Source organism: Colletotrichum lupini, chromosome 2, assembly GCF_023278565.1.
Source record: "Colletotrichum lupini chromosome 2, complete sequence".
Lineage (NCBI taxonomy): Eukaryota > Fungi > Ascomycota > Sordariomycetes > Glomerellales > Glomerellaceae > Colletotrichum > Colletotrichum lupini.
Genome location: NC_064675.1, coordinates 2,515,647 through 2,543,472, shown reverse-complemented (window position 1 = coordinate 2,543,472; position 27,826 = coordinate 2,515,647). Strand labels below are relative to the sequence as shown.

Genomic DNA, 27,826 nt, shown 5'->3' with positions numbered 1-27,826 from the left:
GCACGCGTTTCCTCGAAGAAAGCTCTTCGACGACTTGCCGATAATCCAAGACGACTGAATTTGATGTTTCTATGTTCATCGAATGCCGTTCCCATCTGCCGTGAGTTGTGCCTCTAGGCGCGGGTGTCATGTGTGTTGACAACACAGCGGCGGCATTTTCCCCACCTCAACGGCAGATGGGTCTTCAACCACGACATAAGGTACCTTGGGGGAAACCGTCGACGCCTATAAGTAACCGAGGTTGAAACTCAATAACGAAGTGTTAGCTTTGATTGAGAGCTGGGACCATTTTTGAAATGATCTTGAGTATTGGTTCATGGAGATCGAGTGGGCATCACCGCAAGTTGAGCTTCAGAAGTTTCCTTCTTTCTCAGGACTACCACATACGACCATACCCATTGGAAAATTCGGGATCCCGTCCGCTCTCCCATAGACAAGCCAATGAGGGCCGGATTAGTAGTTGGGTCGGTGACGACCAGCGAATATCTGGTGTTGTATGTTTTTGAAGTTTTGTTTTGTGAAGCTATCGTCGTTTTGTCGTGGTTGGTGACGATGGATAGCATGGGCGGATGTGGTGGGTTTTGGTGGTGGTGGCCGATGGGGGGTTTTGGCTTCTCCAACTTCCAAGTACGTACTATGGACCTCCAATTATCATGCTAGCCCAGTCCATCATATGTTGAAAACGCATGGGCTTGCCCGATGGTGGGTATTCAACAGTAAATAAGTTTCAACCGTATCTGTCTCGCAGCGTCATGAGTATACTCGATCAGTTGAGGGATCAGCTATTGCGCTTTCAGGCGCTGCTGAGGGTCCACTGCGCTCAATTACTTCTAAATCGAGTAAAGCTGCCTACTAGTACGGGGTGGCAGTGGAGCTTTCGTATAAGTCCGCACTGCCACCAGTGACCACTCCCGAGACATCTAGAGCGCTACTATTTTGTGCACCTCCTGTTCGAATCCCGCCTTCGAGAGATGGAACTCTACTTTGACACATAAACATTCATATCCGCACACTCAAATGAAGATCAAGCGTGAGGTCGGTCCGCTGGATCACCGCAGGAGACGGACTCGCTGTCTGCCATGCGCCAAAAGGCGTATCAAGGTAGGTACCTATACACAGCTCATTCCCTCATATGGCGTTACTTGAACTCACACACAGCAATCACAAATCAGTGTCAAGGCGGTTCTCCCTGCGAGTACTGTACTCGAACCAAGAAGCGTTGCCTACCTCAGGCCACATCTACGACCGAAGTGCACTTCATCAGCCCCGGATCCTCCGAAGAAGGCATGCAAGTCGCTGGACTACCGGCACACGTCAACATACCCAGCGCTATACTCTACCTTGACTATTTTGATCTCTTCATGAAGCGCTGTCTGTTTACAGATGAGTTCAGCGGCCTGGCTGCCGACCTCTTACCCCTGGCCCAAACATGCTTGCCACTCGGGCAAGTAGTGACAGCGATTGGCGCACTCGAAGCCAGCCGACGCGCAACAGTCAAGTCCTCGCGCGGGCAGCAGCCACCTTACACCGTTGCCTTTGTGTCATACGGGGAAGCCGTCAAGACGCTCCGAGCTCGACTGCAGGTATCAAACGCGTTCCGCTGCGGTGGAGTTCTCTGGTGTACGCTACTTCTTGGGCTATTCGAGGTGAAATATCTCAACCATGTCTCACTTTTTGAATCGCGTTTACTGATTGGTAGTTGAAGTTGATGACTGAAACTTCTGGAGACCTGTGGGCCAAACACATGCTCTACGGGACGGCTAGGATCATCCAGAGCGTAGGAGCAACGGGTCAGTCGTGTCAGCTTGACAAGAGACTCTTCGGAGCGTTTAGATCGCTAGAGGCAAACCGAGCGATTCTGTACGGCGAAGATACATTTTTATCGCAGGAGCCGTGGTCAAAGTCTCCAGGATATCTTGTCGCAAACCCATCAAGTCAAGCAGAGGCAATCTTCGACCTCCTGATCGAAATCTCTTCCTTTAGTAAAGCGTAAGCAAGCCGCATTCTTGACTGAAATGAATCAGAGCTCAAAATATTGATAGGTTCTTCGACCGTATCGAGTCAATTCCGGACACACTACGACCTGGGCACCCGGCGATACACGCTCTAGCTGAGCAAGGTCAACGTTTCCAGCAGCGACTTTGCAGCTGGCACGACCAAATCACACCGTATTTTGATCACCGTGATCCGTATTGCATGCTATCTTTATCAAACTACAATGCTCTCCAACTATTCTTGTCTAGAAACTATGCCTACTACGCATGTTGGGTGGGGCAAGACATCCCCTCGCTAGCAGCACATGAGATTGAGGCGCATGTAACCGCTGTGGTAGATCTGTCGAACCAAATCCTCGAATATTCCAACATACCGGGGGTATTACTCCTGTTCTCTCTCCGAATGGCTGGAGCAAACACAAGTCAGTCTTTACAAAGGGATGAGATTGTGAGATTGCTTGACAGAATAGCAACAAAAGGGTTCACGGTCTCTGGGAGAATCAAAAGGGATTTACAAGAATTGTGGGAATATCAGCACGCGGAAATGGCACGGGACGACATTTGAAATATATTCAGTGTACCGGGCAGGAGCCTCTATGGATCAAGAAATGAAGTCAAGTAGGCCAAGCCGGACATGTATGGCGCGAGTGTCGAAGCCCCCGGGGAAACGTGGTTCAAAGCTCACTTTGCCTGAATATTGAAGAACTCCATGATCACTCGGGTTCGCAAGTCAGGGGCAAAGTAGTCGTAGCCAACGACTACATTGCATTCATTGACGTAGACCGTCACCGGAATGGCACCCTGGTACATGATGCTCCACTGAACAAATGGTCAACTCGACGGTTCACGGGAGATGAATCGAGATAGCAGGGGTCTCTTACCGCGGCAACAGGCGATGAGATGAAATCCCTCTGCACGAGTCCTTCGTAGACTGCTCCAGCTTCGACCAGAATATCACTCTGAAAGATGGGGAAATTCGAGTTCACATAACCCCTCCACACGCTCGGGGCGGTGGAGTTCGGGCCATACGTCGTCATCGTGTTGTCCACGAGGCCTGACTCGCTAACGTTGGAATAGTCAAACAACGACCACGAAATCTGACCCTCGTAGGCTTCGCCCACACGGACGAAAGCATCGGAAGGGGAATTGTCGATGTAACCAGTCGTGATGTGGGATAGGTTCGCATTCCTGGCTCTCGCGATTAGAAAGCATGTAACATTATTACCGGTCGGGGAAAAAGTTACCATTTATGCTGAACAAAACTGGCCTGATACTCTGGTTTGATCAGAGGTGGCTGTGGCTGTTCGAAGCCGGCAGAGAAGGTGATCATGGATGACGGGAAGGCAGGGGAACCATGGGATGATGGGAGACAGGTTGCCCTAACTGCTGTCGCGGCAAGGGCAGCGAGAAGAAAGTTAAGGGATTGCATTGTGAAGTATGACAAGATTTTGGGTGAGATGCTTGAAAGTGAGGAGGTTGAATGTTCTCGTCTCCCTCATGTCTGGACATTTGTTCCCCTTTATATACATCGCGAGCATTCTATTTCTTCAGCGTCGCTATTCAAGTGCGTTCTATAACTACCAATTTGGGATAGCTGACTCCACTCACTAGGAGCGCGGCTGTACAACATGGCGAACGGGAAGGCTGCAAATCGCGCTCGATTTGTTCCAGAAATGTTCGAGAACCAAAAGTTCATATGGAGAAGGAGTGTGAGCCTGCCTGACGGTGGTCATCGAACGGTGGTGAACATGTTTTAATTGGATCAGCCTTGTGGTGTTATGAATCTACTCCACCGCAAAGACAGTTCGGCATAATTAAACCACCACTTATACAGCTACCATAAAGCTAGTTTGTCTTCTTCTCCTCGTCCTTAGGCACGTACGTCTGCCAAGATTTGTCGCCCATAATGCCATCAATCCTGTTCAGCTTGGCCACCACGTCCGCACGGTCTGTGAGGTGCCTCTTGATATGGACCGTGGTTTGGTAGAGAATAACTAGGGCAGAACGGCGTCAGAAACAACGGAAGAACGAGGGGTGAAGAAATGTTGACTTACTCGCAGGCACAATGACCCAAGGAGCATTTAAACCAGTGTAGTAGACCCAGAAGTACAGGAACTCAGGTCTGCTGTGCGATACTCCGTTGGAGTAGAACTCGATCAAGCTGGTTGAGTAGTAAAGCACGACGCCGTACAGGTGCCCAACACTCATGATGATCTGCAATGGGTAACGCAACTGGTTCCGATTGGCAGTAGTGATGACGATGGCCCAGCAGAGGGGGCCCCATACGAGCTGGAATCTTGGTCAACATTGGGCTCTTTCGAAATACCAAGAAGCAGTGCGACCTACTACTGTGAAGGACTCAACGCAGAGCATAAATGGATCAGAGGTCAAGTAGCGAGAGTCGGAGAGTGCATACTCCTTCCACAGCTGGCCGAAGAGACTTTGGTCACTGGCCAGGCTCTTGTGGTTGAGGATAAAGTATCCTGTGGAGACGTTAGACTTGGACTGAGAGGAACCGAAGAATCGCGAACACACCTTCGAAGAAACAGTGAAGGAAACCGCCTGCGTGAATGAAGCGATTAGCCAGAGTTGGGCGAGCAATGTTCTGAGCACCACCCACAAAGAGCAAACCAAGCCACGGTAAGCTGGTCCGAGGCTTTCAGCTGAGGATAGGTATTTCTAGCACCCGCGACGGCCGTAAAGACGACGAAGGATATTATGCTCCCGAAGAATACGAGCAAGCTGAGAACGGAGTTTTTGTTGGTGACATAGTGTGGTAGGGCAGCGGTGACTGGGTAGTAAGGATGCGCAAAGGCGGCGTCTGTCGACTTATCCATGTTGGGCTGGTGCTCAGTGTGATTATCTCAAGACTTTGTGCATGCGTAGAGTAACACTTTAGTTCGAGTGATGCCAGAATTTCGTCGTCTTGTTTGCGAGGTGGTTGGAGTTGGGGTTGGGCCAAAGTTGAAATGGGGTTCCCCGTTATTCAAGATCGCTAGAAGACTTGCTTGCCGAACCAGGGTCGAAGTTGCCCGATCAATGCCAGACACACCTTCCACTCAACATTCGGCAACAACTACGAGCGTCCGCCTGTTTCTCGACGTAACGAGAATGTCGAATTAAGGTCTGGAAGGATTGCTCAGGTCAAGGCCTGATTACCAGGTGCCTACTTCCTCGTGCAGAGGCAGCCAGCACTCGGCTCAACCAGGTACCTGAGAAGCACGGATCCCTTGCAGCACTAGCACCTGCCGACACCTCGGCGAGCTATCGATGCCTGGTGACTTTCTTCCCGGTTCTTTTTTGGTATTAGTAACACGGTGCAAAGAGATTGAATAACCGGAAGCAGCATCATCGGTGCTCGAGAAATGGGATGAACTATGAGGTGAAAGTTGTCGCCCTGCCCTACATGGTAGCTTGTCGTATCCCAAAGAGGAAATCGGACCGCTGATCTTCCGCTGCTCGGGGGCCGCCCGCACCAGACAGCCGTTACTTACCGCCAACTATTCAACTTCGTGACACGCTTATCCTTACTCCCGTCCTTGAAAACGACTACATCCTATCTTCCGAAAAGGCCTCACTTACTCGCCCCAACACCCATTACAAGCCGGACATATAGCTTACCTATTTACTCAAGCTAAATACTCAACATGGGTGACGTTCCAGTTGAAGAGGCACCTTTCCCGCTCACAGACGTTGATAAGTGGGTCCTCTCACAGACAGATGAGGAGTTCAAGAAGCATGGCTGGGAGGAGCTCAAGGAGATCATTGGTAAGCGCGTTTGCGTTGCGTCTTCTATAGATATTCTGTTTCAAAGATCTGATTAGACGCCAGCGACAAATAAGCTCGAGGTTTTGAAGCGAAAGCCGTCAGACCTTCGTCGATACATGAAATGGACGGCCGAGACTAAGGCCGAGTACGGCTCCATGACCAAGTTCCTTCTCACCAACCGCCTACCCAAACCCTGGGGCGAACCACCTTTTACTCCCAAGTCCATCGTGCCTTTTGAGGATCCTTCCGATTACCGGGTTCTAGTCAACGATTGGCCGTATGGACTTGACCCAGGCATCACCCATATCGTGGTTTGGTCGCGCACCATCATCCCTACGGACCCTGAGACCGGGGACATGACAGTAGAGAGCAGGCGCACTGTTCAGGATTTCATTGACAGGTACTTTGTCAAAACTCTTGGTGATGTCGGAGAAGACAGGGTTATCTGGTTTAAGAATTGGGTCGCCCTTCAGAGCGTCCGGGCCTTGGAGCACATCCACGTGCTGGTGCGGGACGTCGACCCGGAAGTCATCAAGAAGTGGTCCGAGGAGCAATCCTGGCACAGATAGACCTAGTCGCTGCATTCCCGATAGAATAGAACAGATAATCTGGCTCGTAGCGCTCAAGTCCTAGGCAGCACAAGATGTGACTCTGACTATGCGGCTCGACGCTGCCTCCTGTTGGCGGGCGGGGCAGGCTCATCGCTGTTCGCAGCGCCCATCTGTGCCATACGCTTGCCAGCTCCGAGCAAGCCATAGCCAGCGTATGCGCCGTAGGCGGGCACGGCGAGCCACAGGAACCAACCCCAGTTGCCGAATAAGATAACGAGAATGACGGAGGCCCAAGTCACCCATACGACGTCGAACATGTACTCGGTCAAGCCCGCAGCGGCCAAGTCCTCGCCAGAGGACTTGAGGCCTCCCCCCGCGTCGTACTTGGGACGGCCAGATTTCTCAAGGACGTACTCGCAGATGAGGGCCGGAGAGGAGAGCAGGATGAACCAGAAGAGAGACCGGGACTTGAAGATGAAGTAGAAGATGAGAAAGGCGACATTGACAACGGCGGAACCGATGTGGAGGTTGTTCAAGGTGGTGGCATTGGATTTGGCTCTGTCCTTCTTTGCCTTTTGCGCCATGGTGGAGGATGCTGAGGGTTGTTTCGTGGGGTATGAAGTTGGATGCAAGGTACGGAGTAAGGTATTGTGACGATTAGAGGCCTCGAGAACGTGAGTGAGGTCAAGTCAATTAAGTTAATGATGTCTGTCTTCGAAAGTGGGGTCCAACGTTCCTGGGAGTAGAAGACAGGTTGCGACCTTGTTGGAATTGAGGCTGAAAGGATCAGGGTGACGAAATTCCAGCAGTCGAGGCGGATGGCTGATATTGTGGCTCAGGCGCGGCGGGACCCAATGGAACGGGCAGACGGCGATAAGTGGAGCCCCGGGGATGGAAGCGAAAAGTGGCGGGTAAATGTCTCTGGCGCAAGGGGAAGGCACGGGGGAGGCGTTGCGACTGCGACAGCGACGCGGACACAGAACGACAGAACGGGCTGGCAGGTGGGGGGCTGGCGGCAGGGGGGCTGGTCAGCTAGAGTAGGTATCTAAGTATCTTTTGGTAGGCGCTTCTTCCGGTCGGGTTGCTGGGCAAAGACGGCGGCGGTCGCTGAGGTATCGTATGAGCCAATCAGCTTTGTAGTGTCACCACACCAAGCGCGACCTAAGGAAGGAAACGCCGCAGTCAGGTCAACACACCATCGTCCAGACTTGGAGCAAGAGACGCTGACTGGACATGCACATAATGGAAAGCCGCAACATGGCCTTGGATCTGGACCTAAAGTGACACCTTCACGACCATCTCTACCTCTCTCCCCTTCCCTCCTGCCATCCCACGCAGAGTGCACGGTTGATCTGGCCTGACGCCTGTTGATCTGACGAGCTACGGAGAATTCTCACTTCGCTCACTTTGAGTCTCGTTCGTCACCCGCCTCCCGCCTGGCTGTTTCCCTCTGGACAGCAACCCCCCATCATCCTCCCCCTCCATCCTGTTCACTTCCACTTCACTCGTTCCCTGGGGAGTCTTTTGCCGTGCCCATCTCGCTGCGTTCTCGTTGCGCCCGTTTTGCTTTCTGTTGGGTGCGCTCTGTTTAGTCAGTCAGATGGACCGCGAATTTTGTCTTGTGTTGCTGCAAAGAGCCGATACTGCTGCACTTTGACTGAGTTTACTCACTGCCCACCTGTTGCCGAACCCAAACAACAATCCACGGGGACCCACCACGCAACGAACGCCTTCTTCGCCCCGACAGGCAACAATCCGCAAACTGCCCATTGAACCACTTCTACGACCTTACGAACCTCGCCGTCGCCTTTTGCAGCATTTACCGGTTCAATTCGACCTTGCACTCTCGCCTTCTGCTGCTCTATAATTGTTAATCCTCAATCATCTGTCGACACAAACGCGCCTCCAGCATCCTTGCTGCTCTCGGCCTCAGGCTCTGCGCGAACGCCCACCTCGAAATTCACGGACGCAACTTTTTGCGCCTGCACAAAATCCTATACCCAAGCTCGACAGAACCCGAATAACGCTTCCCGACCAAAGCTGCACGTTCAGTGCATCGGGACGCTACCGAGGACCGCGATATCTATCCTTCAAATTCAATAGTTGCTGCACCACCCGCGAGATCCCATGGCCATAAACTGCCGTGGACGTTAACCCTCCTCCACCGAACCGCCCACCTCTTTTCCAACACCCACCGAGAATGGCGCCCACGAGTGCCGCCATAACAGGGCTGCTGCGGCAGGTAGTGTACTACCATGTCGACAACAATGCCTACGAGAACGCCCTCTTTTTCGCCGAGAGGCTAAGCGCCCAAGATCCCAAGTCGAGCGAGTCTGCACATCTCCTGGCTCTATGCCACCTCCGTCTCGGTGACCACCGAACTGCCTTCGAAGTTAGCAGGCCATCAGCTTATCGTGGAACGAATTTGGGCGCTGCCTGGATATTTGCGCACGCATGCGTCAAAATGGAACGATACAAAGACGGCATCAATGCCCTAGAAAAAGCACGAGAGAAATGGATCGGCAAGACGAACATGGGCAAGCACACCACCTCGACCCGCTCGCTCTATCCAGACGAAGCTGCGGTTCTGTGTCTGTTGGGCAAGCTGTATCGGGCGTACGACGACAAGCGAAGGGCAATCGAGTGTTTCGAGACTGCAGTGAGAGTCAACCCTTTCATGTGGGATGCCTTCCAGGCACTCAGCGACATGGGAGTAAAGTTGCGTGTACCAAATATTTTCCAGGTCACCGATCCTCTGGTTCATTGTTTTGAACAGGAGCAGGGAGTGTTGCCCCAGGAGCCAAAGGAGAGCTCGGCAAACTCCTTTGAGCCAAAACGGCCTCCGATTCGATCAACAGCGGACTCATCTGACCCATTCAACCTCCATCGATCCTCCACATATCAGGATATGCCTTATAGTGCCAATCTCTTCTCCGCGGAAGCAGAGGAGAATGATTTCATGTCAAAAATCACAGCAGCAAGATCTAGGCTAGCCCCACCGTCCACGAGCAACGGTGAACTCGACCTCATGGAAACACCCACCGGCCCAGTGTCTATGCCAGAGGTCCCTACAATGCGTTCAGCTTTCAACGCTGCGGAGCCACCGCAAGCGCCGCCACGGAGGACAAGAACAGCCCAGGCCGTGGATCCCAGCCTTTTCGAAGCCCCACCGAAGGTCGGTTACAAGCTAGGTGCCAAAAGAAGTACCAGAAGCCAAGACAAGGACTCAGTCGAGCTGCATTCCGATACTGGGACCGGCACTCTGCGGTCGACCATGGCACCCACGGAGCGGAAGAGGACGGTTTCGGGCCATCCGGTATCTAGGCAACACACGGAAGAAGCCAACGCACCTGCACAACGGAGAAGTGCCAGGCTTAACATGTTTAACAAACCCTCAATTGCTAAAGCGAATTCCGGTGCCGCTACCATCGGCGCCGCAGCAACTCGTGAGCTGAAGAAGGCTAGGCCCCAGATCTCACGGATAATGCGACCTGGGTCTAGTGGCTCCAGTGTTGGCAGGGTCGTGAGCGGCAATCGCAAGCCGGTTGAGGACAGTGGCATGGATGTTGATCATGCCGAGACCACCCGTGTGAGAGAGCCCCACGCGGTACAGCACGCAGTACCGAAAGCTGCCTCACACGAACTAGACAACGTCAGAATCGAGGAAGCTTTGAGATGGGTCATGGAGCTGCTCAAGAAATTTGCCTCTGGGTACTACTCACTCAAAGCGTTCCGGTGTCAGGAGGCGCTGCAATTCTATGCTTCCCTACCAAGGAGCCAGCAAGATACACCTTGGGTGTTGGCGCAAATGGGCCGAGCGCATCACGAACAGGGTTCGTACAAAGACGCCGAGAAGTACTTCAGAAAGTTACGCGTGGTGGCGCCGACGCGGATGGACGACATGGAAATCTACTCGACGATTCTGTGGCATCTCAAGCGGGAGACGGACTTGTCCTTCTTGGCTCATGAGCTGGTGGATGCCGACTGGACATCCCCTCAAGCCTGGTGCGCTCTCGGCAATGCTTGGTCGTTGGCAAGGGAGCATGAAATGGCTTTGCGCTGCTTTAAGCGAGCGACGCAGCTGAACCCCAAGTTTGCATATGCCTTCACGCTTCAAGGCCACGAGCACGTTGCCAACGAAGAGTACGAAAAGGCTCTCAGCGCCTTCCGCAAGGCTGTCACGGCGGATCGACGTCACTACAACGCGTACTATGGCATTGGCCAGGTCTTTGAGAAGCTCGGCAACTACGAAAAGGCCTACGTTCACTTCCATACGGCATCCGATATCAACCCGACCAATGCTGTCCTCATTTGCCGTATCGGAGCAATCCTGGAAAGGCAAAAGCAAATGATAGCTGCGCTACAATTTTACACCAAGGCGACAGACCTGGCCCCGCGTGCACCCATAGTACGGTACAAAAAAGCACGCGCGCTGATGAGTCTGGGCAAGATAGATCTCGCGGAGAAAGAGCTGCTCATTCTGAAGGACGTGGCCCCTGATGAAGCCATGGTGCACTTCCTTCTTGGCAAGCTGTACAGAAGCCTGAATGAAAAACAAATGGCGGTGCGCGCTTTCAGCAATGCTCTTGCTTTAGATCCAAAGGTAAGGTTACCCAGTCAGGACAGCACAGCAGACATTTGAGCTAACAGTCTGAGCAGGCCAGTCAATCGATCAAGGACGCCATCGAGAGTATCGAGGATGACATGGGTATGGAAGACTCCATGATGACATAGGATGAAAGGAGAAAGAAGGTTGTCTTCGACTAAGGCTTTTTTGCCCTACCGTACCGACAGGAGCGGAAGGGCGTCTGCGATTGTGCGTGCGTTTTCTGTGGGGGGGTGCGAGAATTGGCAACGAGTCTGGGTACCCACGACTTGACGAAAGCGAGTTTTGGCCAAGCTTTGAATTTGAGCATGGTATAACAGCACGATGACACGGATTCATGTTGCATGCTGCATGGCATCGGCGTTTAGGAAAGTACAGCAGGGTTGCATATTGGCTTGCTTGGGGAGGGCTGAATGGATGACCCTCTTGTATATTAGCGCCCTATGAGGCGCCGCAGTAGTGATTGATACGACAGATCGCTGGTCATGAAAAGTAATGCATCACCTAACTTTGATGGTCATTGCCCTTTGGTGCATGGTGATGGATGAAGCACACAGAAAAGTAGGCGCAAGCGTCCTCATCATACCAGTTTCGTTAGGTGACACTACCTGCGGACCAACTTCACCGGCAGATCACTAAGGTCTAACGGAGTGATCCATGTCGCGTCAGATCTACCTTAGGCTTTAGAGGCCGGCCAGCTCGTTACCAGGGGCGGAATGCGCCATGAATCTGGCCTCCTGGGCTGTCAAAACCTTTTGAGAAAGGCCGTTACCCCGGATTATGAGTCGCAGATGGGACTGTTCCCTCGATCTGAATTTCCATCAGGTGCCCAAGTCATGTGAATCGGCAGAGGGAGGGGCTGATTTACGGGACTCCCCTTGCAATTGCATGAACACCCAGCAGCGGGGAGGAGGATGGCAAAATTGGACCAATCAAAAATAAGTCTCGCTGAGCAAAAGAAACGTGAAAGATGAAAGCGGTCGGCAAATCGGGAGCGGCAGTGGCCATTGGCAGAGTGCAGGAACTTAGGAAAAAGACCATTGGTGACGCGTGACCGCGACAATGGTTCAATGTCTGGAGTTTGAAGTGGAAAGAGAGAGCTCGGGCCAGTCAAAAGTCACCGCACTTGCCTTGACCTCTGCTTTTGGCAACCAACACCCCCCCTGCTTTCGACGGCTCTTTCTGCTTGGCCCGGTCCCCTTGGGAAGTTGGGTCCTTCCCCCGACTAGAAAAAAAGAAGCCGTGCACGTTCCACCCCCACCCAACAATGCGTGCAGCGTTCCATAACAAAAAAGCGCGCCTGTCAAAATAGCGCTTCGTTAAGCAACCATGTCAGCCAAAGAGCCCCGATTTCCCGGCGGAAAATAGAGGACAATTGCCCGTTTTTTCAGAAATAAAGAGCACTCGCCAAATCGGGACTAGCCTACTGATCCCATCAGCGCCTGCCGCACCACACAATCAGTAACCATCCCCCCGGACTTGCAGCACCGCCTTATTTATTCTTTACCCCCCTCAGCCGTCTCTTCTTCCCCCCATTCCCACTCTTCCCTTTTCCCACACCCAACGTATCCATCAACACCAACTTTCAACGTCATCAACGACACGTCTTTATCGAGACGCGCTTATCCCATCCACTTAAGCATCTACTTCAACAAACCTCATTCACAATGACTGGACGTAAGTTGCATCTCTATTTTACCTACTCGACCCTGCTCTTTGTCGCGGTGTCGTGGCGCGTCCCGAGTGCGGCGTAACCCCGCGGTTTAATGGATGAGGATCCGTTGGTATGCGTCTCTGCTTTAGAACGCGTCTCAACCTCATCCATCGCGGATACGCGTCTCGTTCTGGTCGCATCATGCTCTCTACTTTGAGTCTTTATTACTTAGTAGTTATCATGATACTAACGTCTTCCAGGCGGCAAGGGCGGCAAGGGCCTCGGAAAGGGCGGCGCCAAGCGTCACCGCAAGATTTTGCGTGACAACATTCAGGGTATCACCAAGCCCGCTATCCGCCGTCTCGCTCGTCGTGGTGGTGTCAAGCGTATTTCTGCCAGTAAGTTGACCCGACATCCTCTACCCTGCTCATCAATAGAGTACTAACATATCCCCCTTCCAGTGATCTACGAGGAGACTCGCGGTGTCCTCAAGTCCTTCCTTGAGGGTGTCATTCGTGACGCCGTCACCTACACTGAGCACGCCAAGCGCAAGACCGTCACCTCCCTGGACGTTGTCTACGCCCTCAAGCGCCAGGGCCGCACCCTGTACGGTTTCGGTGGTTAAGCGTATCACTTCGATGGTTGCTTTGCCTTTTGCGCGACTCGGATGCCATGGCGCCGTGGTATCTGGACTGCTGAAAGGCGAGCTTTCGTTGTGGATTCATTGGTCTTTTCAACGGTAATGGGGATATGGATACATCACGTTGATTTATGGCGTTTGGGAATCACGAGACTCTGGGAATGATAGTGCTCTCATGGCGTCGATAGGCAGACGCATTGTCTGAAATGGAACACCAACCAATATGGTGACTTGAACACAACATACACTCTGGTTCCTCTGGCTTGATTTGATCGTGACGCGTGTCTTGTTTACGTTTTGTAAAGTGATCCACTCTAAATAATGTGAGTAGTCTAGGCTGCACCTGCTGTAAAACATGACTCGCTTGGTCTATCTCGTCCACCATGGCCCTTGTAATGTCTATAGATATTTCCTACCCGCCGCCGCAACTCGTGACCTGAACACAGGACTCTTGACTTCCATATTGACCCTGTAGAACGGACTCATAATGGCCTTGACCCAGTTCTCGTACACCTCTTGGAAGAAATTCTTGATGGCCTCCTCGGTCGCGGGGCTGGTGGGGTTGGCGCCGATGGCCGTCGACGAGCGCGAGGACGCCGTGGTGGAGGGCGCGGAGGGCTGGTGCAGGAGGAGGAACTTCACGTTGCCCGCCGTGACGAAGCAGGAGACGTAGTTGTTGAAGAACTTGTCTACGATTTTGAGGTACCTGTATCGGGTGAGGGAATCGTGTCAGCAGGCTTGCGTTTGTGTGTCTGGCCTATGCCGTATTTGCGTTGCGATGGATGCGAGCGAAAAGCTCGAGCACGAGAGACCGAGTGGAGGGATGTGTTGGGAGTTGGAGGTGGGCATTTTTTTACATTTGCCCCTGCGCCCACTGTACTTCCTCCACGATATCCAGACTGCTGTGCAGGATGAACTGGTTCAGGTGGCGGACCTGCTCGTTGAAGCGCGACTGGCCGTCGCCGCCTTGCTTTGAGGTGCCGAATTCGTATTCGAAGAGGGGGTTGTCTTGCGTGCCGACGATGGCGAAGTAGTACGACATTGTTCCGTTGTGTGTGCGCGCGGCGTTTGTTTCCTTCTATCTCTTGGTTCCAGTCTTGCGCTCTTGGTTATAACGAACCTCTCTATCACTGGCGCGACATGCGTGGGCGGGGACTGCTTGTGAGAATCTGGCTTCGAAGGGTTCGGGTTGCGCTTGTTCGGTTCGAGGATAGGTGTGCGGCTTCACGAGGTTGTGTCGTCCAGAAATTGGGGCGCCTTAGTCGTGGATTAAGGCCAGGTAGCGTTCACTGGAATAAGGGCAGGCGGTCGTCGTGGGGGAGTTGGGTATCTCAAGAATCGCTGGAGCTTCGTATCGTGATGTCTCGCGTCTCTCTCACCGAGTTCCCGCTGCTGCTGTACACCTCACCTCCAGCGACAGCTAACACCTACCCAGGAACCTTAGCGCAGGGCCCGCGGGGCGGGCTGGCGGGCCTGCAGGACGACAGTGGAGACTCCCTCCCGGGTTGGCACCGTGGTCCATTGAGGTGGGAAATTCCGTGCGAGCGCGCAGAGCCAGCCAATTGAGCTCTCCAATATGTCTCCACTTTGAATCGGCTTTCGTAGCTCCAAAATTTCCCTAGGAAGCGACTGCATCGAACGGTTTTGTTCGTCAATTGAAGGAGAGAGGCTGAAGCTCCTGAGCACCACAAGCGACGACGACGACAGAGACGACGACGGATTGCGAGGCAGCACGAGATACGACTCTTGTGGGAAAGGGATAGACACAATACTTGTGGCATAGTCCATCCTAGATCCGAAGCGGATCGAACCCGACCAGCCGCCCTCCACGAACAGAGGAAACATCACGGCTCGACAACAGCCCACATCCTTTCTCTCTCGCCCGTCGACATACACACACGCACACACATCCAACATGTTTGGAGCCTTCCGCATGACCTCCCCGCTCTCGAGCGGCCTCCTCTGGAAGATCCCGTGGCGGCTCTCCAAGTTCCAGAAGCGCCGCCACCGCGAGCGCCTCCGCGCCGTCGACGACGTGATTGCGACGGTGGACGCCGCGCTGGCCAAGAAGGGCGAGACGGTGGCCGCGCTGGAGCGGTGGAAGGCCGAGATGCCGACCGAGGCGGAGATGCTGCCGAGGGACAAGTATACCATGTTTGATCGCAAAGAGAAGAAGTACCGCAAGGGCATTCACAGTATGTTTCCCCCTCCTTTTGTCTGTTGCGAGCACTATCAAGTCAATGGGGGTGTGAAGCTGACAATGTGTCTTTTACAGAACTTCCCAAGTGGACGAGAGTTTCGCAGAGATTGAACCCGCCGGGTTACTAGACTGAACTACCAGAGACATTGGGACTGGCCAGATGGGCTGCGAGAAATTCGGGACGGAAAGAATGGCTTGTTGGGAATCACGGCCCATGTACGAATATGTACTCTACGCAACCCGAAGCTGAGGAAGGGGAGGGGGTCCAACGGACGGCTGCCGTTGCAGTGGACAGGAGCAGACAAGAAAGCTTCTCTGTATATTATAGCATCTGCTTTGGGCTCAGGAGATGAAATCACACACCTTTATGTACAACTGCATGGGGCGAATATGAGGTTGAAGCAGGAATTTCCAATCACGCACCCAGGTTTCTACCATTTCAATGTCCATGATTGTGTCATATTGGGGTATCGATTCCCAGAAGCCTGCCTAGTTATTGCGACAGCATTGTTTCCCACCACCCAAAGTAGAGTCTCTCGTTCTCCTTTTGCGTCTTCCCCCACGTTCCATTTGCTTTTGATGCCGTCCTTTGTCGGACAAAGACGTGTTCCCCAGTCCCAAACATATCCGTACACAATCGCCCAACACTCATCGCGACTCCTCATACTCGCCCATCCGATCGTCCCGATCCCTCTGCATCTGGATCGCCCTACCATGCCCACCACGTCCCTCGTCGAAGTCCTCGCGGTACTCGTCACGCACCTGCCCACCGCTCTTGCCACGACCGTACTGCCTCCCCTCCTCAAAACCGGGGTCGAGATCGGTACGGATGACGCGCTCGTCGAGCTTGGTGCCGCCAATGTACTTCATGCAGTCCAGGGCGTCCTGGTGGGTGTAGTACTCGACGAAGCAGAAGCCGCAGGGGGTCTTGTTGAAGCGGTCGAGGCCCATGACGAGGCGCTTGATCTCGCCGCACTTTGAGAACAGCTCGTAGACCTGCTCCTCGGTGGTGTAGAAGGAGAGGTTGCCGACGTAGAGCGTCGTCGCGTTGGCGAGGGGGTCCTCGGGGAGGGGCTCGTTCTTGGTGGCGGCCTCGTCTTCGGCGTCGCGGGCTTCGCGGGCGGCGTCGCGGTTGTCGTTTCTCCTGCGCTTGTTCTGTGAGGGGTTTTCTCAGATTAGCTGCTGGCTGTTTGAGGGTTTGCTTGTTTCCTTGCTTGAACTGTTGGAAAGACAGAAGGCTGGAGGGAAGCTGTGGCCGTTGCTCACCCGGTTGTGGTAGTATGCGCTCGGCCTGTCGAGGCGCTCTACTGTGTTTCTGTGCCGGACCTGCATTCTGAAGGTGTTGGGGGTTTGCGGTGGAGGACAATTGGTTCGTTGTCGGTCGTGTAAGTGGGAATTGAAGGTCGAGGGTCGAGAAACGGCACTTGCCTGGTTGCAAGTCAAATCGAAAGGTACCAAGGTACCTCAGGCAGGTGCACCTTGCTGGGACTTGAACTCGGTGGTCTGTGCGCAGCAATCACATCACGTCGTTGCTTCAACGTCACTTGGTCAATTCAATTGACGGCATTTCTAGAGAGAAGCTACTCTATCCGGTCATGATTTTGTATTTTTGATTCAATTGAGAAGATTCGATAGCTTCAGCATATCTAAAAGTGGCAAAACACTAGTCCATGGCTTATTCCTATACCTCAGAGATGCATCCACTGCTACAGGATCCCTCCTATTTCATTCATGAAAACATTACAATAGTCAGTATAACTTATGACAACGAGTCTGAGGACCTCGTTCTCTTGCTGTCTAGTCCATATAGTTGTCTACTTCAGGTGGTAATTACGATACCTTACCTCACCTTACCTTACTGTGTAGGTACCTAGTAGGTGCTGAGGCATGAATAAAGACTTACATGGTCCGTTGTCTGGTCGATCTGATTGGTGCAGCGCAGATGTAGGCAGCGCCGGGAAAGCTCAAAGTGGGTCTCGGTGTGGCTGCTACCAGCAACCGCGTTTTTTGACCAAGAATAATTCTAGCAACAAGCTCACCAGCAAACACCACTGGAAAAAAGTCCACGAACGACACTCGAGCTCAATTTGGCCTGCAGCACCCATCCGACCACCCGAAAACCTGCAGAGAACCCCCGATACACGACTCGTTCGATTGAGAGGGACGCGATGCCCAAGGTCAAGAGCTATACGGCCCCGTGGCTATCGCATGGGCCCGGCCACAGCTTGTTCGCGCCCTCCAGCGACGCCTCCAACAAGACGTTGAGCGCCCCGTCGCCCTACGGGTCCAAGAAGAAGAAGATCCAAGGTCCGAGGCGGACGATTGCGAGACGAGGAACCGAGGTCTTCGTTGCTGTAGGCAAAGAATTGCGATGGGGCGATTTGGCATACCTGAAGGAGAAATGGTCGACAAAGCATGCGCACCGTCGCATGGGCAGCCGTGTCAAGCGGGAGGACTCGACACAATCATTTGACGATGATGCCATTCCCTCGACAGAACAGGCGGCTACGGCTCAGGGTTTCAGGGTAGGTTCGGTCCAGTCCTCAACAGGACGGGCGACCAGGATGCTAACAAGTCTTACAGACTATCAAGACATCTGTCGCAGACGACATCCGGCAGCTCGTCATCTCTCCCAACTCCGATTACCTCGCTATTCTCACGGCGCATACCGTTCACATCTGCGTGGTTCCCGATTCTTCGCATCTCACGGCCGAGGACACTGGACCTTTACGACCCAAAATCTGGACACTGGGACCTACAACTCACGTCACCTCGCGATCCCCAGTTGCATCAGCTGTATGGCACCCACTTGGCGTCAAGGGATCTTGCCTTGTCACCGTAACGACCGATGCTATTGTGCGCGTCTGGGAGTTGTCATTGACCGATCGGTGGTCATTTGACTCTCCCACACTGTCGATCGACTTGAAGAAGCTGGTGGATGGTACGACGATGGACCAGGACTTCAGCGCATCCACGGCTGCCACGAATGCCAGCTTCTCGCAGTACTCTCTGGAGATGCAGGTGGCCTCTGCTTGCTTTGCTGGCCGCGGCTCGGGAGGATGGAGCCCTATGACTCTCTGGGTTGCGATGAGAGAAGGCGACGTCTACGCATTGAGCCCCTTGCTCCCCCAGAAATGGGCACCGCCTCCTACTCTTATCCCATCGCTTTCGGTTTCCATCGTATCCAAGGTGGCTGCCCTAGAGGATGACCCTGCTGTATCTGAAATGGACAAGCTCCTCGCTCAGCAGCAGCTCGAGTGGATGGGTGATTTGGATTCTCAGGAGCCCCAAATCCTCGATACAGCGCCCGGCGAAGAGACCGTGGAGGTCTATACACGCCCTTCCCGGCCGGGAGTTATCCCAAGATTGCAAGGCCCGTTCGAATTCGATGCCGATCCCGAAAGCGAGGACGTCGGGGACGGCCTTCTAACGGATTTGCTCGTAATCGGGAAGAAGGTGGACACTGACGACCTGATGATGGGCGAGGACGAAGACTTGGACTTTGACGAAGGTGACCAGGAGGGACTCTCTCTCTCGGTCATCTGCCTCCTGTCTACCACCGGTCAGGTCCGCGTGTACTTGGACTTGGAGGGCGTCGAAGCACAATGGCTGCCCCCGCGAAACAAATCCAAGCTTGGACGCCTCTTGTCCGCTGCCGATCCACCTTCACTGTTGACGTTCCAGTGCATCGACACCATGGCCACAACTGAAATGAACGACGACGCATGGCCGACGTTTTCATCGGATGTCATGTCACGCTACTCTCTTTTTGTCACCTCGCACGCCGGCGTCACCTTCCTTTCTCTATCTCCCTGGGTTTTCCGCCTCGAGGGTGAGCTCTCGGGCGAGTCGGAGGCGGGCTCTGACTTCCGTCTCGGTCTTCTTGTCAACGGACAAAACTCTATTCGCGAAAGACTCTACAACCAATCCTCAAGCGATGTCAACGTGCCGCTCGCCGCATGCGCCGCCATCCGCGATCCGGATTTGGGATACTTCCTTCTCTCGGCCACCCCGTACGAGCCAATTGCCTTGACGTTCGAGACGCCTGAGGACGACTTCTCGCCTGTCCGCCACGAAACGCCTTACGAAGAGAAGCCTACGACTATGGAACCATTGGACTTTTATGAGCCCCGTCCAGCTTTCCAGCCCTCGCACGCATTCGAGCAGCAATCCGACCTTCCTGAGCTGATTAACAGACTCCGTAGCTCACGCCACAAGACCATTCTGAACCAGGAGATCAGATTGTCTCCGGTTACGCTGCAGATCTTGACTGACGCTCATCGCGTTCTTGGTGAGGATACCTACCGGCTCGGCACAGCTGTGGCGGAGATTTTCCGACGCTGCGCTACTCTTCAAGATGAGCTCAGGGATCAAATTAAGAAGGCGAACGAGGTCAAGGAGAAGATTGACAAGATCGCGGGCAACGACAAGGCCGGCGACGGTGAAAGTGACGACGTCCGATTCGAGAGACGTATCGCAGAGGCACAAGATCGACAGAAACGACTCAACGAGAGACTAGAGGGCGTCCGCAAGTATGTTGGCAAGGCAGCAACAAGAGAGCTCAGTGCCAAGGAGAGGGCCTTCGTGGCAGAAGTCAAAAATATGGAGGCCAGCGTTCTAGGATCACCCTCGGAAGACAGCCCGGGAGTGAAGCAGCAGAAGCAACTCAGGAAACGTGTGGAGGACGTGCAACGACTGAAGGACGAATTGTTGGCAGAAGTGGAACGGATTCAAAAGCAGAGTGAGGACGGCAAGGGCGGGAAGGATTCATCGTCTTCGGTATCGGAGCTCAAGATCCCGACAGAGATCCGCAAGGCCAAGCTGCAGCAAGTCATGTCCCTCCTCTCACGGGAGACGGCTCTGGTCGAGGCTGTCACATCGCGCCTGGAGCGTCTCCAGACGCAGTAAGATGGAGTTGATGTAGACAGAGTGGGATGACAGGATACCGGGCGGCAGTTACTTCAAGCCTCGTCCCGCTTGGTGCCCAATAGCGACACAAGAGCGTTCACTACACTGACTATTGAACCACAGAGGCGCAATGGATCGATATTTGGTGAATGGTCGAGTGCGCCAATCGGTGCGAGGGCAAGCGCAGGGCGTCAGGCGACATGAGCACAACGGAGGACCACGGACATATGTTTCGAGAATTGGGAACGCACAACCGTAGCATAATTTGAGGTTGGATCAATCATCAAAAAGACGGGAACGTCTGAGTCGGGCAAAGATTGTCTTTAAGGCCGCCTCATGCCCGTCTATCGTGTCTTGGTGGTGCCATTGGACAAGGAAGATGCCGGGTTCTGGAGGTTTATCACATAGCCTTGAAGTTGAATGTCGTCAAAGAAAGATAGATATTGGTGTCACCTTGATCTAAGGTAACCCTCATGTTTACTCAGCTGCCATTTGTGGGTCTCCGAAACCACGTCCAATCAACCCTTGGTCGCCCAACAGCCTCACTTAAGGAATACTTGGACATGCTTCGCCTATCAGCTATTGATGATCTTCCATTTGCATACTTTGTACCCAGTATCACGAGAACTGGTGCCCGACCGGTCTTGTGAAGCAAATTCGCTTGCAGGACACGAGAATTCAAGCTACCTTATCCAGGAGTTCAGAACAGCGTCCCAAAGTGTTGCAATGCTAGGTAACGAAGCCACAACCTCACGTGGACCTCTTGGCTTGTCGGGTACGTGGACATTCGGATATCGTAGCTCTCAGTAGCACCCGAAGACGGTCGAGCCCGCCTCTCGTCTCATCTAACCTCGTGGACGGCGAAACTTGCATGCAGCAGCAAGCGTCACCTTCAAGCTTCGCCCGGAAGGAAAATGGGACATGGTTACTGTTGCTTTTCCCCACGTTCCACTTTCCGCTTCGCATTGTACTCAGCGTGGGCGTCCATCATGTCTACAGTCTATTATCCTATGGTGAGATCGTACTGCCCTAGTGCCTGATCATCCCTGTCATACACATACACTGCCCTGCCAGCAAAAGCTAAGGTGCTTCGCAAGGTCCAATCGTTCCCTGCATGGGCTGGGATGAGGCGTGCTTGCAAGGGCATTCCTCGCACGTCCACTTTCAGTAACTCTTACCTTTCAGACGAAGCCCAGAGACAATAGGCGAGAAGGTCTGACATTGTCCTGGTGTTCGCCCATTCCGACGTCTATACACACGCACGAGCAAGGACTCTCGAAGCCCAATTTTTTTCTTTCTTGTTTCGTTTCTTCCCCTCCTCGAGAGCTCTGTGCGATCGCCGTCGTAGGGTTGCGAGCTCACAGATGCTCAACTCCCAACCAACGTTCGCTCGCAGAGTCGCAGCACAGCAAAGACCCGAGCGCCAGTCATTTTGCTGTCTCAGATTGATCTTGACCCGCGTTCTAGAGAAAGATCCTTCTCGCCTGGGAGGACATGCCAATTGTATGGCAGTCCTGCGCAACGGCCCAACGATGACGGCAGGCAAGCATGAAGTATGGTCAGTACTCGGCAACGGAGCCATAGGGCGGGCGTGTGTATCTGAGGGTACCTCTACGCCAGGACAGCGGGCTTCTCCGTTGTCGATGCGAGTTTTGAGTAGTGCAACCAGAGCAACGACCAGAAGCTTGTGAGTCGGGCCACGATGGAGATTTTCTGCGTATTCGGGTTTGAAGCTTGTGCGAGAGAGTCCAAAGACATATGACTCTTGGAGTGGAATTCGGTCGGCATCTTCACCGGTTGCTTGCACTACTCGTGCCAGCGAAACATACCGCCAGGCGAACCGAACAGCTGGCTCTTATATCCTATTTTCAGGTCCTCAAGAAAGGTCGTCTAGCTAGCCACGATTCCCTTCGTCATCGTGGCCCTTGCAGAACGGGAGGCATAAGGTGAGCCGCATCTTGTGTCAGAAGTAGACGGGAGGGAACAAAAGTGCAAGACGCATCGGGGCCAGCCACACCAGTTGACTAGCCACCAGCCCGCATGCAGGGCGGCCCAGGATATACAAGGGACGGACAAGCACGATTAGAGCTTGTGATTGGTAAGAACAAAATCGAAAGCAGGGCAGACACACTGAATTTGGCCTTCGAATGGTGGTATCTCTAGGTATCGGGCTCGAGTGAAGCCTTTTGTTTCTTTTCGTTACATGCTTCAAACACTCCTCCTTCCAGCGAGTGGCTTGGCCGCTTTCGATACTAGGTACAGCCCAAAAGAAGACTGTATCGAAACGTTCCTTTTTTCCATTTGCACTACAGTCCTCCCCTTTTCCGGTTACCGCATGTTCCTTGTTGGCAGGCAAACACTCACGCAAGCATGAGCAAGTCACCCCGAAGATCAGATGGCAAATCGCGTATGGACATGGGGAAGCACAGCAGCTGAAGCTCCCTGTCTCCGTCGCTCGGTCTGAGATCTTCATTCCTTGCTTCTCGGCCGGCTCGGTAAATCTCAGGTCCTTGGAGACTTTCGACTCTTGCCATGTCGAAACTACCACTTCCATCGCCTCACTTTCCCCTTTCTGTCACTGTCAGAACGTGCCGTCCCTGAGCATACCTCGTGGACCACGCAACCGCCCAAGTACTGCTACGGTACGCCCGAGGTGCGCCTTTCAGGCTGCAGGGTCCTCTGCATGCCACCGATTCGAGTTGCTTATGGGATGATGACCCGGAGATGCAGCCGTGATGTATAAGAAGCGTCCTTGGCCTTCCGTCCTCGCCCTTCTTCTTCACCAACCTTATCAAGTCTCTTCACGCCTTACACTGCACATGCTCGTTCTGCTGAACAACACAACCGAATCCACAACATTGTCAAGACGTTCTGCATCTACGGTAATGGCTCCCAACCCGTTGTGCCTTGTATGGCGCGAGCAGATCATAGGTAGGCATCTTCACATCTTCTCAAGGGGTGTCAGACACACGAGAACTAACTCGCCTTACAGACAATCTTCGTTTGATATCTGGCCGCAGTGCTGTCATTGATATTTACACCTCTCGCCAGCCTAACAAGTCATACACCATCTACGCTGTCAAGGTCCACCGGGGTAAACGCCAGGAGATTCTTTCAGCAACAGGCCGCGATCTGGAAGATGCCTTTGAGAACCTCCACACCAAATCCTCTCAGGAGGTGTACCAATTCATCGAAGCCAACGGCTTTGCCTTCCCCCGAGGCGTGAGATCAGAAGACTCTGAAAGCTCAGGCAGTGAAGCCTCAACCATGGACGCCTCTGATGTGCTCTCTCTGTCTGCCGGCTCTGACAGCGACAACGACGACATCATTTCCAGGAGGGGTAAGAAGACAAAGTCCTCCCGGCGCAAGAGCAAGCGAAAATCCCGCAAGCACACCAAGGACGACTCTTCTTCCTCCTCTGAAGAAGACGTCGACTCGGAACCAGAACAAACCACGCGTATGCGCCGCCCGGCCCCTGGACAACGCCCGTCGTACATCCCCGCGCCCCCCATGGCCGCGATATCGCAACCTCCCCCTCCCCCTCCAGGCTGGACTGGCCACCGTCCACGCACCTTCCCCCGCGCACCAGACGGTGTACCACCGCCGCCCCCACGGGGGAGCTTCCCCCCTGGCATGCGACTCTCATCGCCACCTCACGGTATGGTTCCCGCAGCGATGAACACCGCCGTGGTTCCGGCAATCTCTACTGCCCCCTCGAAGCCCGTCCGCCTCATCATCAACTGGAGAGGCCACGGCGAGAAGAAGATTGTCGAGAACTGCCAGCCGAGCCACCGGGCCCTGCAGAGGACGGCGCTCGCCCACGTGCGGTCTCAGTGGCAGACTTTTGACAACGTGCTCGCCCAGGAGATGACGCCGGGCAGGCTTTGGGGGCTGGGCGCCAAGGTTCGCAAGGTGGCGCTGGGCAAGGACATGTACTCCATCTCGGCGGCCGGCGGGGACGACCTGGGCATGTACTTCAAGGCGGAGGATATTCCCATGTTTGAGGTCGAGGTCGATCACGATGGCAGCATCATGCCGCCTCCGCCGCCGCCTCAGCATCACCACGGTCAGCGTTGAGTTCTCGAGGGACGGGTTCGGTGTGATGTGGAGGAATCTCTGCATTCATCTTGTGAATTGGCTTCGGATTGGTTGTAGGGCGTGATGTTCCATGTAAGCATACGTGCATTTCTCCCGGCAGGTTTCGAATTCGGTCACGACATCTGCGTGGGTTTCGGGGGAGTCATCAAAATTGCATTTCGGATTTTGGTTACAGGGTAGAAAGCAGGCTCGATCGGAGGAATTTGTCTCCCCTTTTTGTCTTCTTTTATTTTTTTTCAGCTTTGACTTGGGATTTTGCTTTTTGGAGAGGGAGGTTTAGGTCTAGATATTGTGTTACGGCTTGGGAGAAGGAGCAAAATCATTCATGGGGTCTCTGTTGTTGGTGTGTTACACAAGCTTGATATCAAATGAGCGCCATAAAAAGTCTCTGGTAACGCTCACCTCCGTCTCTTGATCCGCAGTTTTCGTGATTGATGTTGCGATGATGTTTCATCAAATGGTGACATGATGGTCAGCGTGAGCCATTCCCTCATATCTATTACTCGTATATTCAACAATTGTTACGCTGACCTGGAATATCCAACCCGCGCGCCACAATCCGTCGTCAGGGGGTCGGAAAGCATTTCTTATCACACCATCTAAGGCGGCGCCAAAATGGTCCATGTACCCGGGGCCCACGCGGGGGCCCGGAGCCGGGATTCCAGTGCAGGGAGGGGTGGCATTTAGGAAAGGAAAGGGGTTAGGTTACGGCGTTGCGACCCGGGACTTGAGAAGGGGGGGTCCGATTTGAGTGGGGGCGAGGGATATGCACCATCGTCAGCCTCACGAGCAGGGGGTCATGGGTGGTGGATGGTGGGTGGTCATCCCACGGAGCTGAGCGGCAGACGCCTGATGAATGAGGCGGCCATTAATGAGAGATGGACTTTCGATAGTTCCCGGGACTCGGGTTGGGGAGGGAAGCAGGATTTCGGTTTCTGGGTTGAGGCCTGCCGAATTACGGGTGTGATTGGGTTGTTGGTGGAGTTGCTAAGGACTCGTTGGCGATGTGGTTTGAGGTGCTGCTTCCTTCTTCGGTGAGATATCTTCTCCGAGGTAAGGCGATCGGGTCGGTGGAGGAATAGTACGGGAAAGTGTTCGGTGTGACTGAATGATGAGATGCAGAGCTTTCCGCGAAGATGGAACCATAGGACGACGGATGTTTTGTCCCCTATCTGCTAACCAAATGAGAACGCATGTGCGAAGCCTCTTGGATATCGTCACGAAACATGACGGGCGTGATGAGCCCAGATCAAGCGCTCTGCCACTACTCTCTCGATTGGCCATATTTTAAATGATAGGCTACAAGAATATATCCGCTGGAAGGCTTGCCAGACATCGTAACAGATGTGAGGAGCTGCTCTCACTGGTGAGAGCGGGGCTCTTCTCTAGCAGTCAGACTGTGAGTGTGACCTAGAGTACATCACCCTTGGACCTAGATACGACCTAGTCGATTAGCGAACATAGGCGAAACGGAAGTCAAATTTGTTAGTGAATCTTCCACCCGAGATGCGAAGCGACATAGCGTGTAGTCAGGAAAGTTGTTATGAGTTCACGCATGTAGAGCGTCGAGTACGACTTCTCACAAAGAGCGTCCTCAATAAAGTTCCGCGGCATGCGTGAGAAGCAAAGCTGTATAAAGTGGCTTCGTGATCGTTCCTCGAGCGTTTCCTAATCATCAAGGGAGTCTGTCTTCGAGTTCGTCCAGACCATCGGTGAAGCAGGCCATGCTGCATGGCTCGTCGATGTGAACCCTGCAAGGAGCCTGAGAAAGCTCTCCATCTTATATTGCAAACGTCTGAGTCTATCAAGGGACGTGGGACGTACCAAGCTCGTAAGTCGGTTCAGTAAGCAATGCTGTCAAGTCTCGTGGCATGTCCATCTGGCTAAGCAAGTATCCATGGAGCACTGCCAAGCTCCACGAGCAAAATAGGGCGACACTGCCCATTCCATCGTTCTCGAATGATGCTCTTTATCACCGTCTCTTATTCATGCACGAACAGTCCCGCAACTTGATTCTTTCATCGGATTACTCGAGAGGCCGCTACTGGTAGCTATGGAGGGGATATCTGGCGATTATGTTGTCGGCTGTCACGGGTGTCTCCTTGCCCTTGACGGTCGTCCTATTGAAGTTTTTTGAATTGCTGAACCAACGCACTTCAATGGAATAAACTACTGCTTATGTGGCCAAACTCTGACGGGTCTATGAAAGGTCTTTTGTGAATAGTCTCTCGATGATCAGGGAAACGGTGGAGATTGTTCAGATTTCTGAACAGAATTGCCCTCGCCTTTCAGCATGATGCTCCATTTAGCGAAGCTTGCCGAGAGCTGTGAACATTAGCTAAGATACTTTCCTATGATTCTTCAGCCGTTATCCGTCAGTTGAATAGGATGTTGCTGAAAAGAGATGGTCACCCGCGTCGTTCAGCAAAGACGGTTACTGTTCCACAACGATTAACCCCTTTGACACGAAGCAGAGGTTGACCGCATTTACCATATTCAATACCGCGCGGTATATGCCCGTACTTTGTATTCATGGTACCGTTTGAGATGACGAGTCTTCAAAATGGGATACGGGGAAAGTCGTAAGTATATAAAAGCGATGGCAAAGCTGCCTATCCAGCCAGTATTGACACCCCAAGGCAGCTTCCATCCTCAAACTATCTGATTGCACCCAATATTCACTCGACCCACCACGGCTTTAATAGAACATCGTTCCGCTCAAAATGTCTGGCAAAGGCGAAGATTTCATAGTTGAAGCAGAAGATGCGTGGCCTGGAAAAGGACCTGATAAACGTTTGCTCGGCACCTATCGGTACAATGGAGACCCCGAACATCCCTACCATGTCATCATCTCGGTGCACCCCGACTTCTCCAGTAGTTCGCGTTTACGTTTTGAATACCACGAGTCAAAATTGATTCGGAAAGCCAACATGCTTCCATGTAAAGGCGCCCCCTTCGTTTACCGCCGAACCGATCTTGGTAACAAGAAGCAAAAGTGGGACGGAATCGGTTGGCCAGACGAGGTTTGCCAAGAGAAATATCGCCCAGACATGAGAATTGTCCGTTTCGAAATCAAGGTCTTAGATGACCCAGAGCACCCGACGAACAAGGACAAACAATACGTGGAAACAACAATAACTTGGATGCCCCCCAATTGCGCAAAAGGTTGGGCAAATTCGCACGTGCTAACGAAGGTTGCGGATCCATGTAAAGTTGTTGATGAGGCACTGAAGCAAGGCAGTGCAGATACGAAAAGCTAGAACACCGTTGCAAAGGACCGTGGCTTCTCTAGGCTCACTCGATTCGTTTTGGCGTACCCTGAGAATTTGTACCATTTTAGCAGTACCTAAGGTACTCTGCTATCGCATTCTTTACACTTGCAAATCGAATCGCATTGCCCGAAGGGG

General features: G+C 53.2%; 14 protein-coding genes across 14 annotated transcripts; 10 read left to right on the top strand and 4 right to left on the bottom strand.

Moving 5' to 3' along the window:
• Positions 1-752: 752 nt before the first annotated feature.
• On the top strand, positions 753-2,559 carry CLUP02_03047 (uncharacterized protein; the record flags this gene model as incomplete). Its single annotated transcript, XM_049282074.1, has 5 exons — positions 753-809; positions 1,059-1,101; positions 1,159-1,646; positions 1,700-1,989; positions 2,025-2,559. The coding sequence occupies 5 exons, from the start codon at positions 753-755 to the stop codon at positions 2,557-2,559; spliced, it is 1,413 nt and encodes a 470-aa protein (XP_049139217.1).
• A 116-nt stretch (positions 2,560-2,675) lies between these two features.
• Positions 2,676-4,831, bottom strand: CLUP02_03046 (emopamil binding protein; the record flags this gene model as incomplete). Its single annotated transcript, XM_049282073.1, has 9 exons — positions 2,676-2,813; positions 2,876-3,182; positions 3,239-3,488; positions 3,603-3,709; positions 3,877-3,988; positions 4,049-4,283; positions 4,341-4,477; positions 4,530-4,556; positions 4,615-4,831. 9 exons carry the CDS (start codon positions 4,829-4,831, stop codon positions 2,676-2,678), a joined length of 1,530 nt encoding a protein of 509 aa, XP_049139216.1.
• A 70-nt stretch (positions 4,832-4,901) lies between these two features.
• CLUP02_03045 (uncharacterized protein) lies at positions 4,902-5,610 on the top strand (the record flags this gene model as incomplete). The annotated part of the gene is made up of 5 exons (XM_049282072.1): positions 4,902-4,946; positions 5,015-5,078; positions 5,138-5,271; positions 5,320-5,413; positions 5,474-5,610. 5 exons carry the CDS (start codon positions 4,902-4,904, stop codon positions 5,608-5,610), a joined length of 474 nt encoding a protein of 157 aa, XP_049139215.1.
• Positions 5,611-5,641: 31 nt separating this feature from the next.
• Positions 5,642-6,331, top strand: CLUP02_03044 (uncharacterized protein; the record flags this gene model as incomplete). Its single annotated transcript, XM_049282071.1, has 2 exons — positions 5,642-5,762; positions 5,826-6,331. 2 exons carry the CDS (start codon positions 5,642-5,644, stop codon positions 6,329-6,331), a joined length of 627 nt encoding a protein of 208 aa, XP_049139214.1.
• An 86-nt stretch (positions 6,332-6,417) lies between these two features.
• On the bottom strand, positions 6,418-6,897 carry CLUP02_03043 (uncharacterized protein; the record flags this gene model as incomplete). The annotated part of the gene is made up of 1 exon (XM_049282070.1): positions 6,418-6,897. One exon carries the CDS (start codon positions 6,895-6,897, stop codon positions 6,418-6,420), a length of 480 nt encoding a protein of 159 aa, XP_049139213.1.
• Positions 6,898-8,513: 1,616 nt separating this feature from the next.
• On the top strand, positions 8,514-11,047 carry CLUP02_03042 (tetratricopeptide; the record flags this gene model as incomplete). Its single annotated transcript, XM_049282069.1, has 2 exons — positions 8,514-10,916; positions 10,973-11,047. The coding sequence occupies 2 exons, from the start codon at positions 8,514-8,516 to the stop codon at positions 11,045-11,047; spliced, it is 2,478 nt and encodes an 825-aa protein (XP_049139212.1).
• A 1,539-nt stretch (positions 11,048-12,586) lies between these two features.
• CLUP02_03041 (histone H4.1) lies at positions 12,587-13,198 on the top strand (the record flags this gene model as incomplete). The annotated part of the gene is made up of 3 exons (XM_049282068.1): positions 12,587-12,596; positions 12,834-12,971; positions 13,035-13,198. 3 exons carry the CDS (start codon positions 12,587-12,589, stop codon positions 13,196-13,198), a joined length of 312 nt encoding a protein of 103 aa, XP_049139211.1.
• Positions 13,199-13,342: 144 nt separating this feature from the next.
• On the bottom strand, positions 13,343-14,255 carry CLUP02_03040 (trafficking protein particle complex subunit 2; the record flags this gene model as incomplete). Its single annotated transcript, XM_049282067.1, has 3 exons — positions 13,343-13,527; positions 13,630-13,919; positions 14,089-14,255. The coding sequence occupies 3 exons, from the start codon at positions 14,253-14,255 to the stop codon at positions 13,343-13,345; spliced, it is 642 nt and encodes a 213-aa protein (XP_049139210.1).
• Positions 14,256-14,572: 317 nt separating this feature from the next.
• On the top strand, positions 14,573-15,546 carry CLUP02_03039 (uncharacterized protein; the record flags this gene model as incomplete). The annotated part of the gene is made up of 3 exons (XM_049282066.1): positions 14,573-14,729; positions 15,007-15,412; positions 15,489-15,546. The coding sequence occupies 3 exons, from the start codon at positions 14,573-14,575 to the stop codon at positions 15,544-15,546; spliced, it is 621 nt and encodes a 206-aa protein (XP_049139209.1).
• Positions 15,547-15,844: 298 nt separating this feature from the next.
• Positions 15,845-16,980, bottom strand: CLUP02_03038 (RNA recognition domain-containing protein; the record flags this gene model as incomplete). Its single annotated transcript, XM_049282065.1, has 6 exons — positions 15,845-15,902; positions 15,935-16,000; positions 16,072-16,568; positions 16,680-16,841; positions 16,892-16,916; positions 16,976-16,980. 6 exons carry the CDS (start codon positions 16,978-16,980, stop codon positions 15,845-15,847), a joined length of 813 nt encoding a protein of 270 aa, XP_049139208.1.
• Positions 16,981-17,107: 127 nt separating this feature from the next.
• On the top strand, positions 17,108-21,526 carry CLUP02_03037 (nuclear pore complex protein An-Nup82; the record flags this gene model as incomplete). The annotated part of the gene is made up of 10 exons (XM_049282064.1): positions 17,108-17,161; positions 17,362-17,382; positions 17,441-17,938; positions 17,997-20,317; positions 20,445-20,576; positions 20,638-20,716; positions 20,786-20,951; positions 20,989-21,039; positions 21,122-21,334; positions 21,396-21,526. 10 exons carry the CDS (start codon positions 17,108-17,110, stop codon positions 21,524-21,526), a joined length of 3,666 nt encoding a protein of 1,221 aa, XP_049139207.1.
• Positions 21,527-22,524: 998 nt separating this feature from the next.
• Positions 22,525-22,695, top strand: CLUP02_03036 (uncharacterized protein; the record flags this gene model as incomplete). Its single annotated transcript, XM_049282063.1, has 1 exon — positions 22,525-22,695. The coding sequence occupies one exon, from the start codon at positions 22,525-22,527 to the stop codon at positions 22,693-22,695; it is 171 nt and encodes a 56-aa protein (XP_049139206.1).
• A 445-nt stretch (positions 22,696-23,140) lies between these two features.
• On the top strand, positions 23,141-24,398 carry CLUP02_03035 (uncharacterized protein; the record flags this gene model as incomplete). The annotated part of the gene is made up of 2 exons (XM_049282062.1): positions 23,141-23,252; positions 23,314-24,398. The coding sequence occupies 2 exons, from the start codon at positions 23,141-23,143 to the stop codon at positions 24,396-24,398; spliced, it is 1,197 nt and encodes a 398-aa protein (XP_049139205.1).
• A 2,744-nt stretch (positions 24,399-27,142) lies between these two features.
• Positions 27,143-27,679, top strand: CLUP02_03034 (uncharacterized protein; the record flags this gene model as incomplete). The annotated part of the gene is made up of 1 exon (XM_049282061.1): positions 27,143-27,679. The coding sequence occupies one exon, from the start codon at positions 27,143-27,145 to the stop codon at positions 27,677-27,679; it is 537 nt and encodes a 178-aa protein (XP_049139204.1).
• Positions 27,680-27,826: the final 147 nt, after the last annotated feature.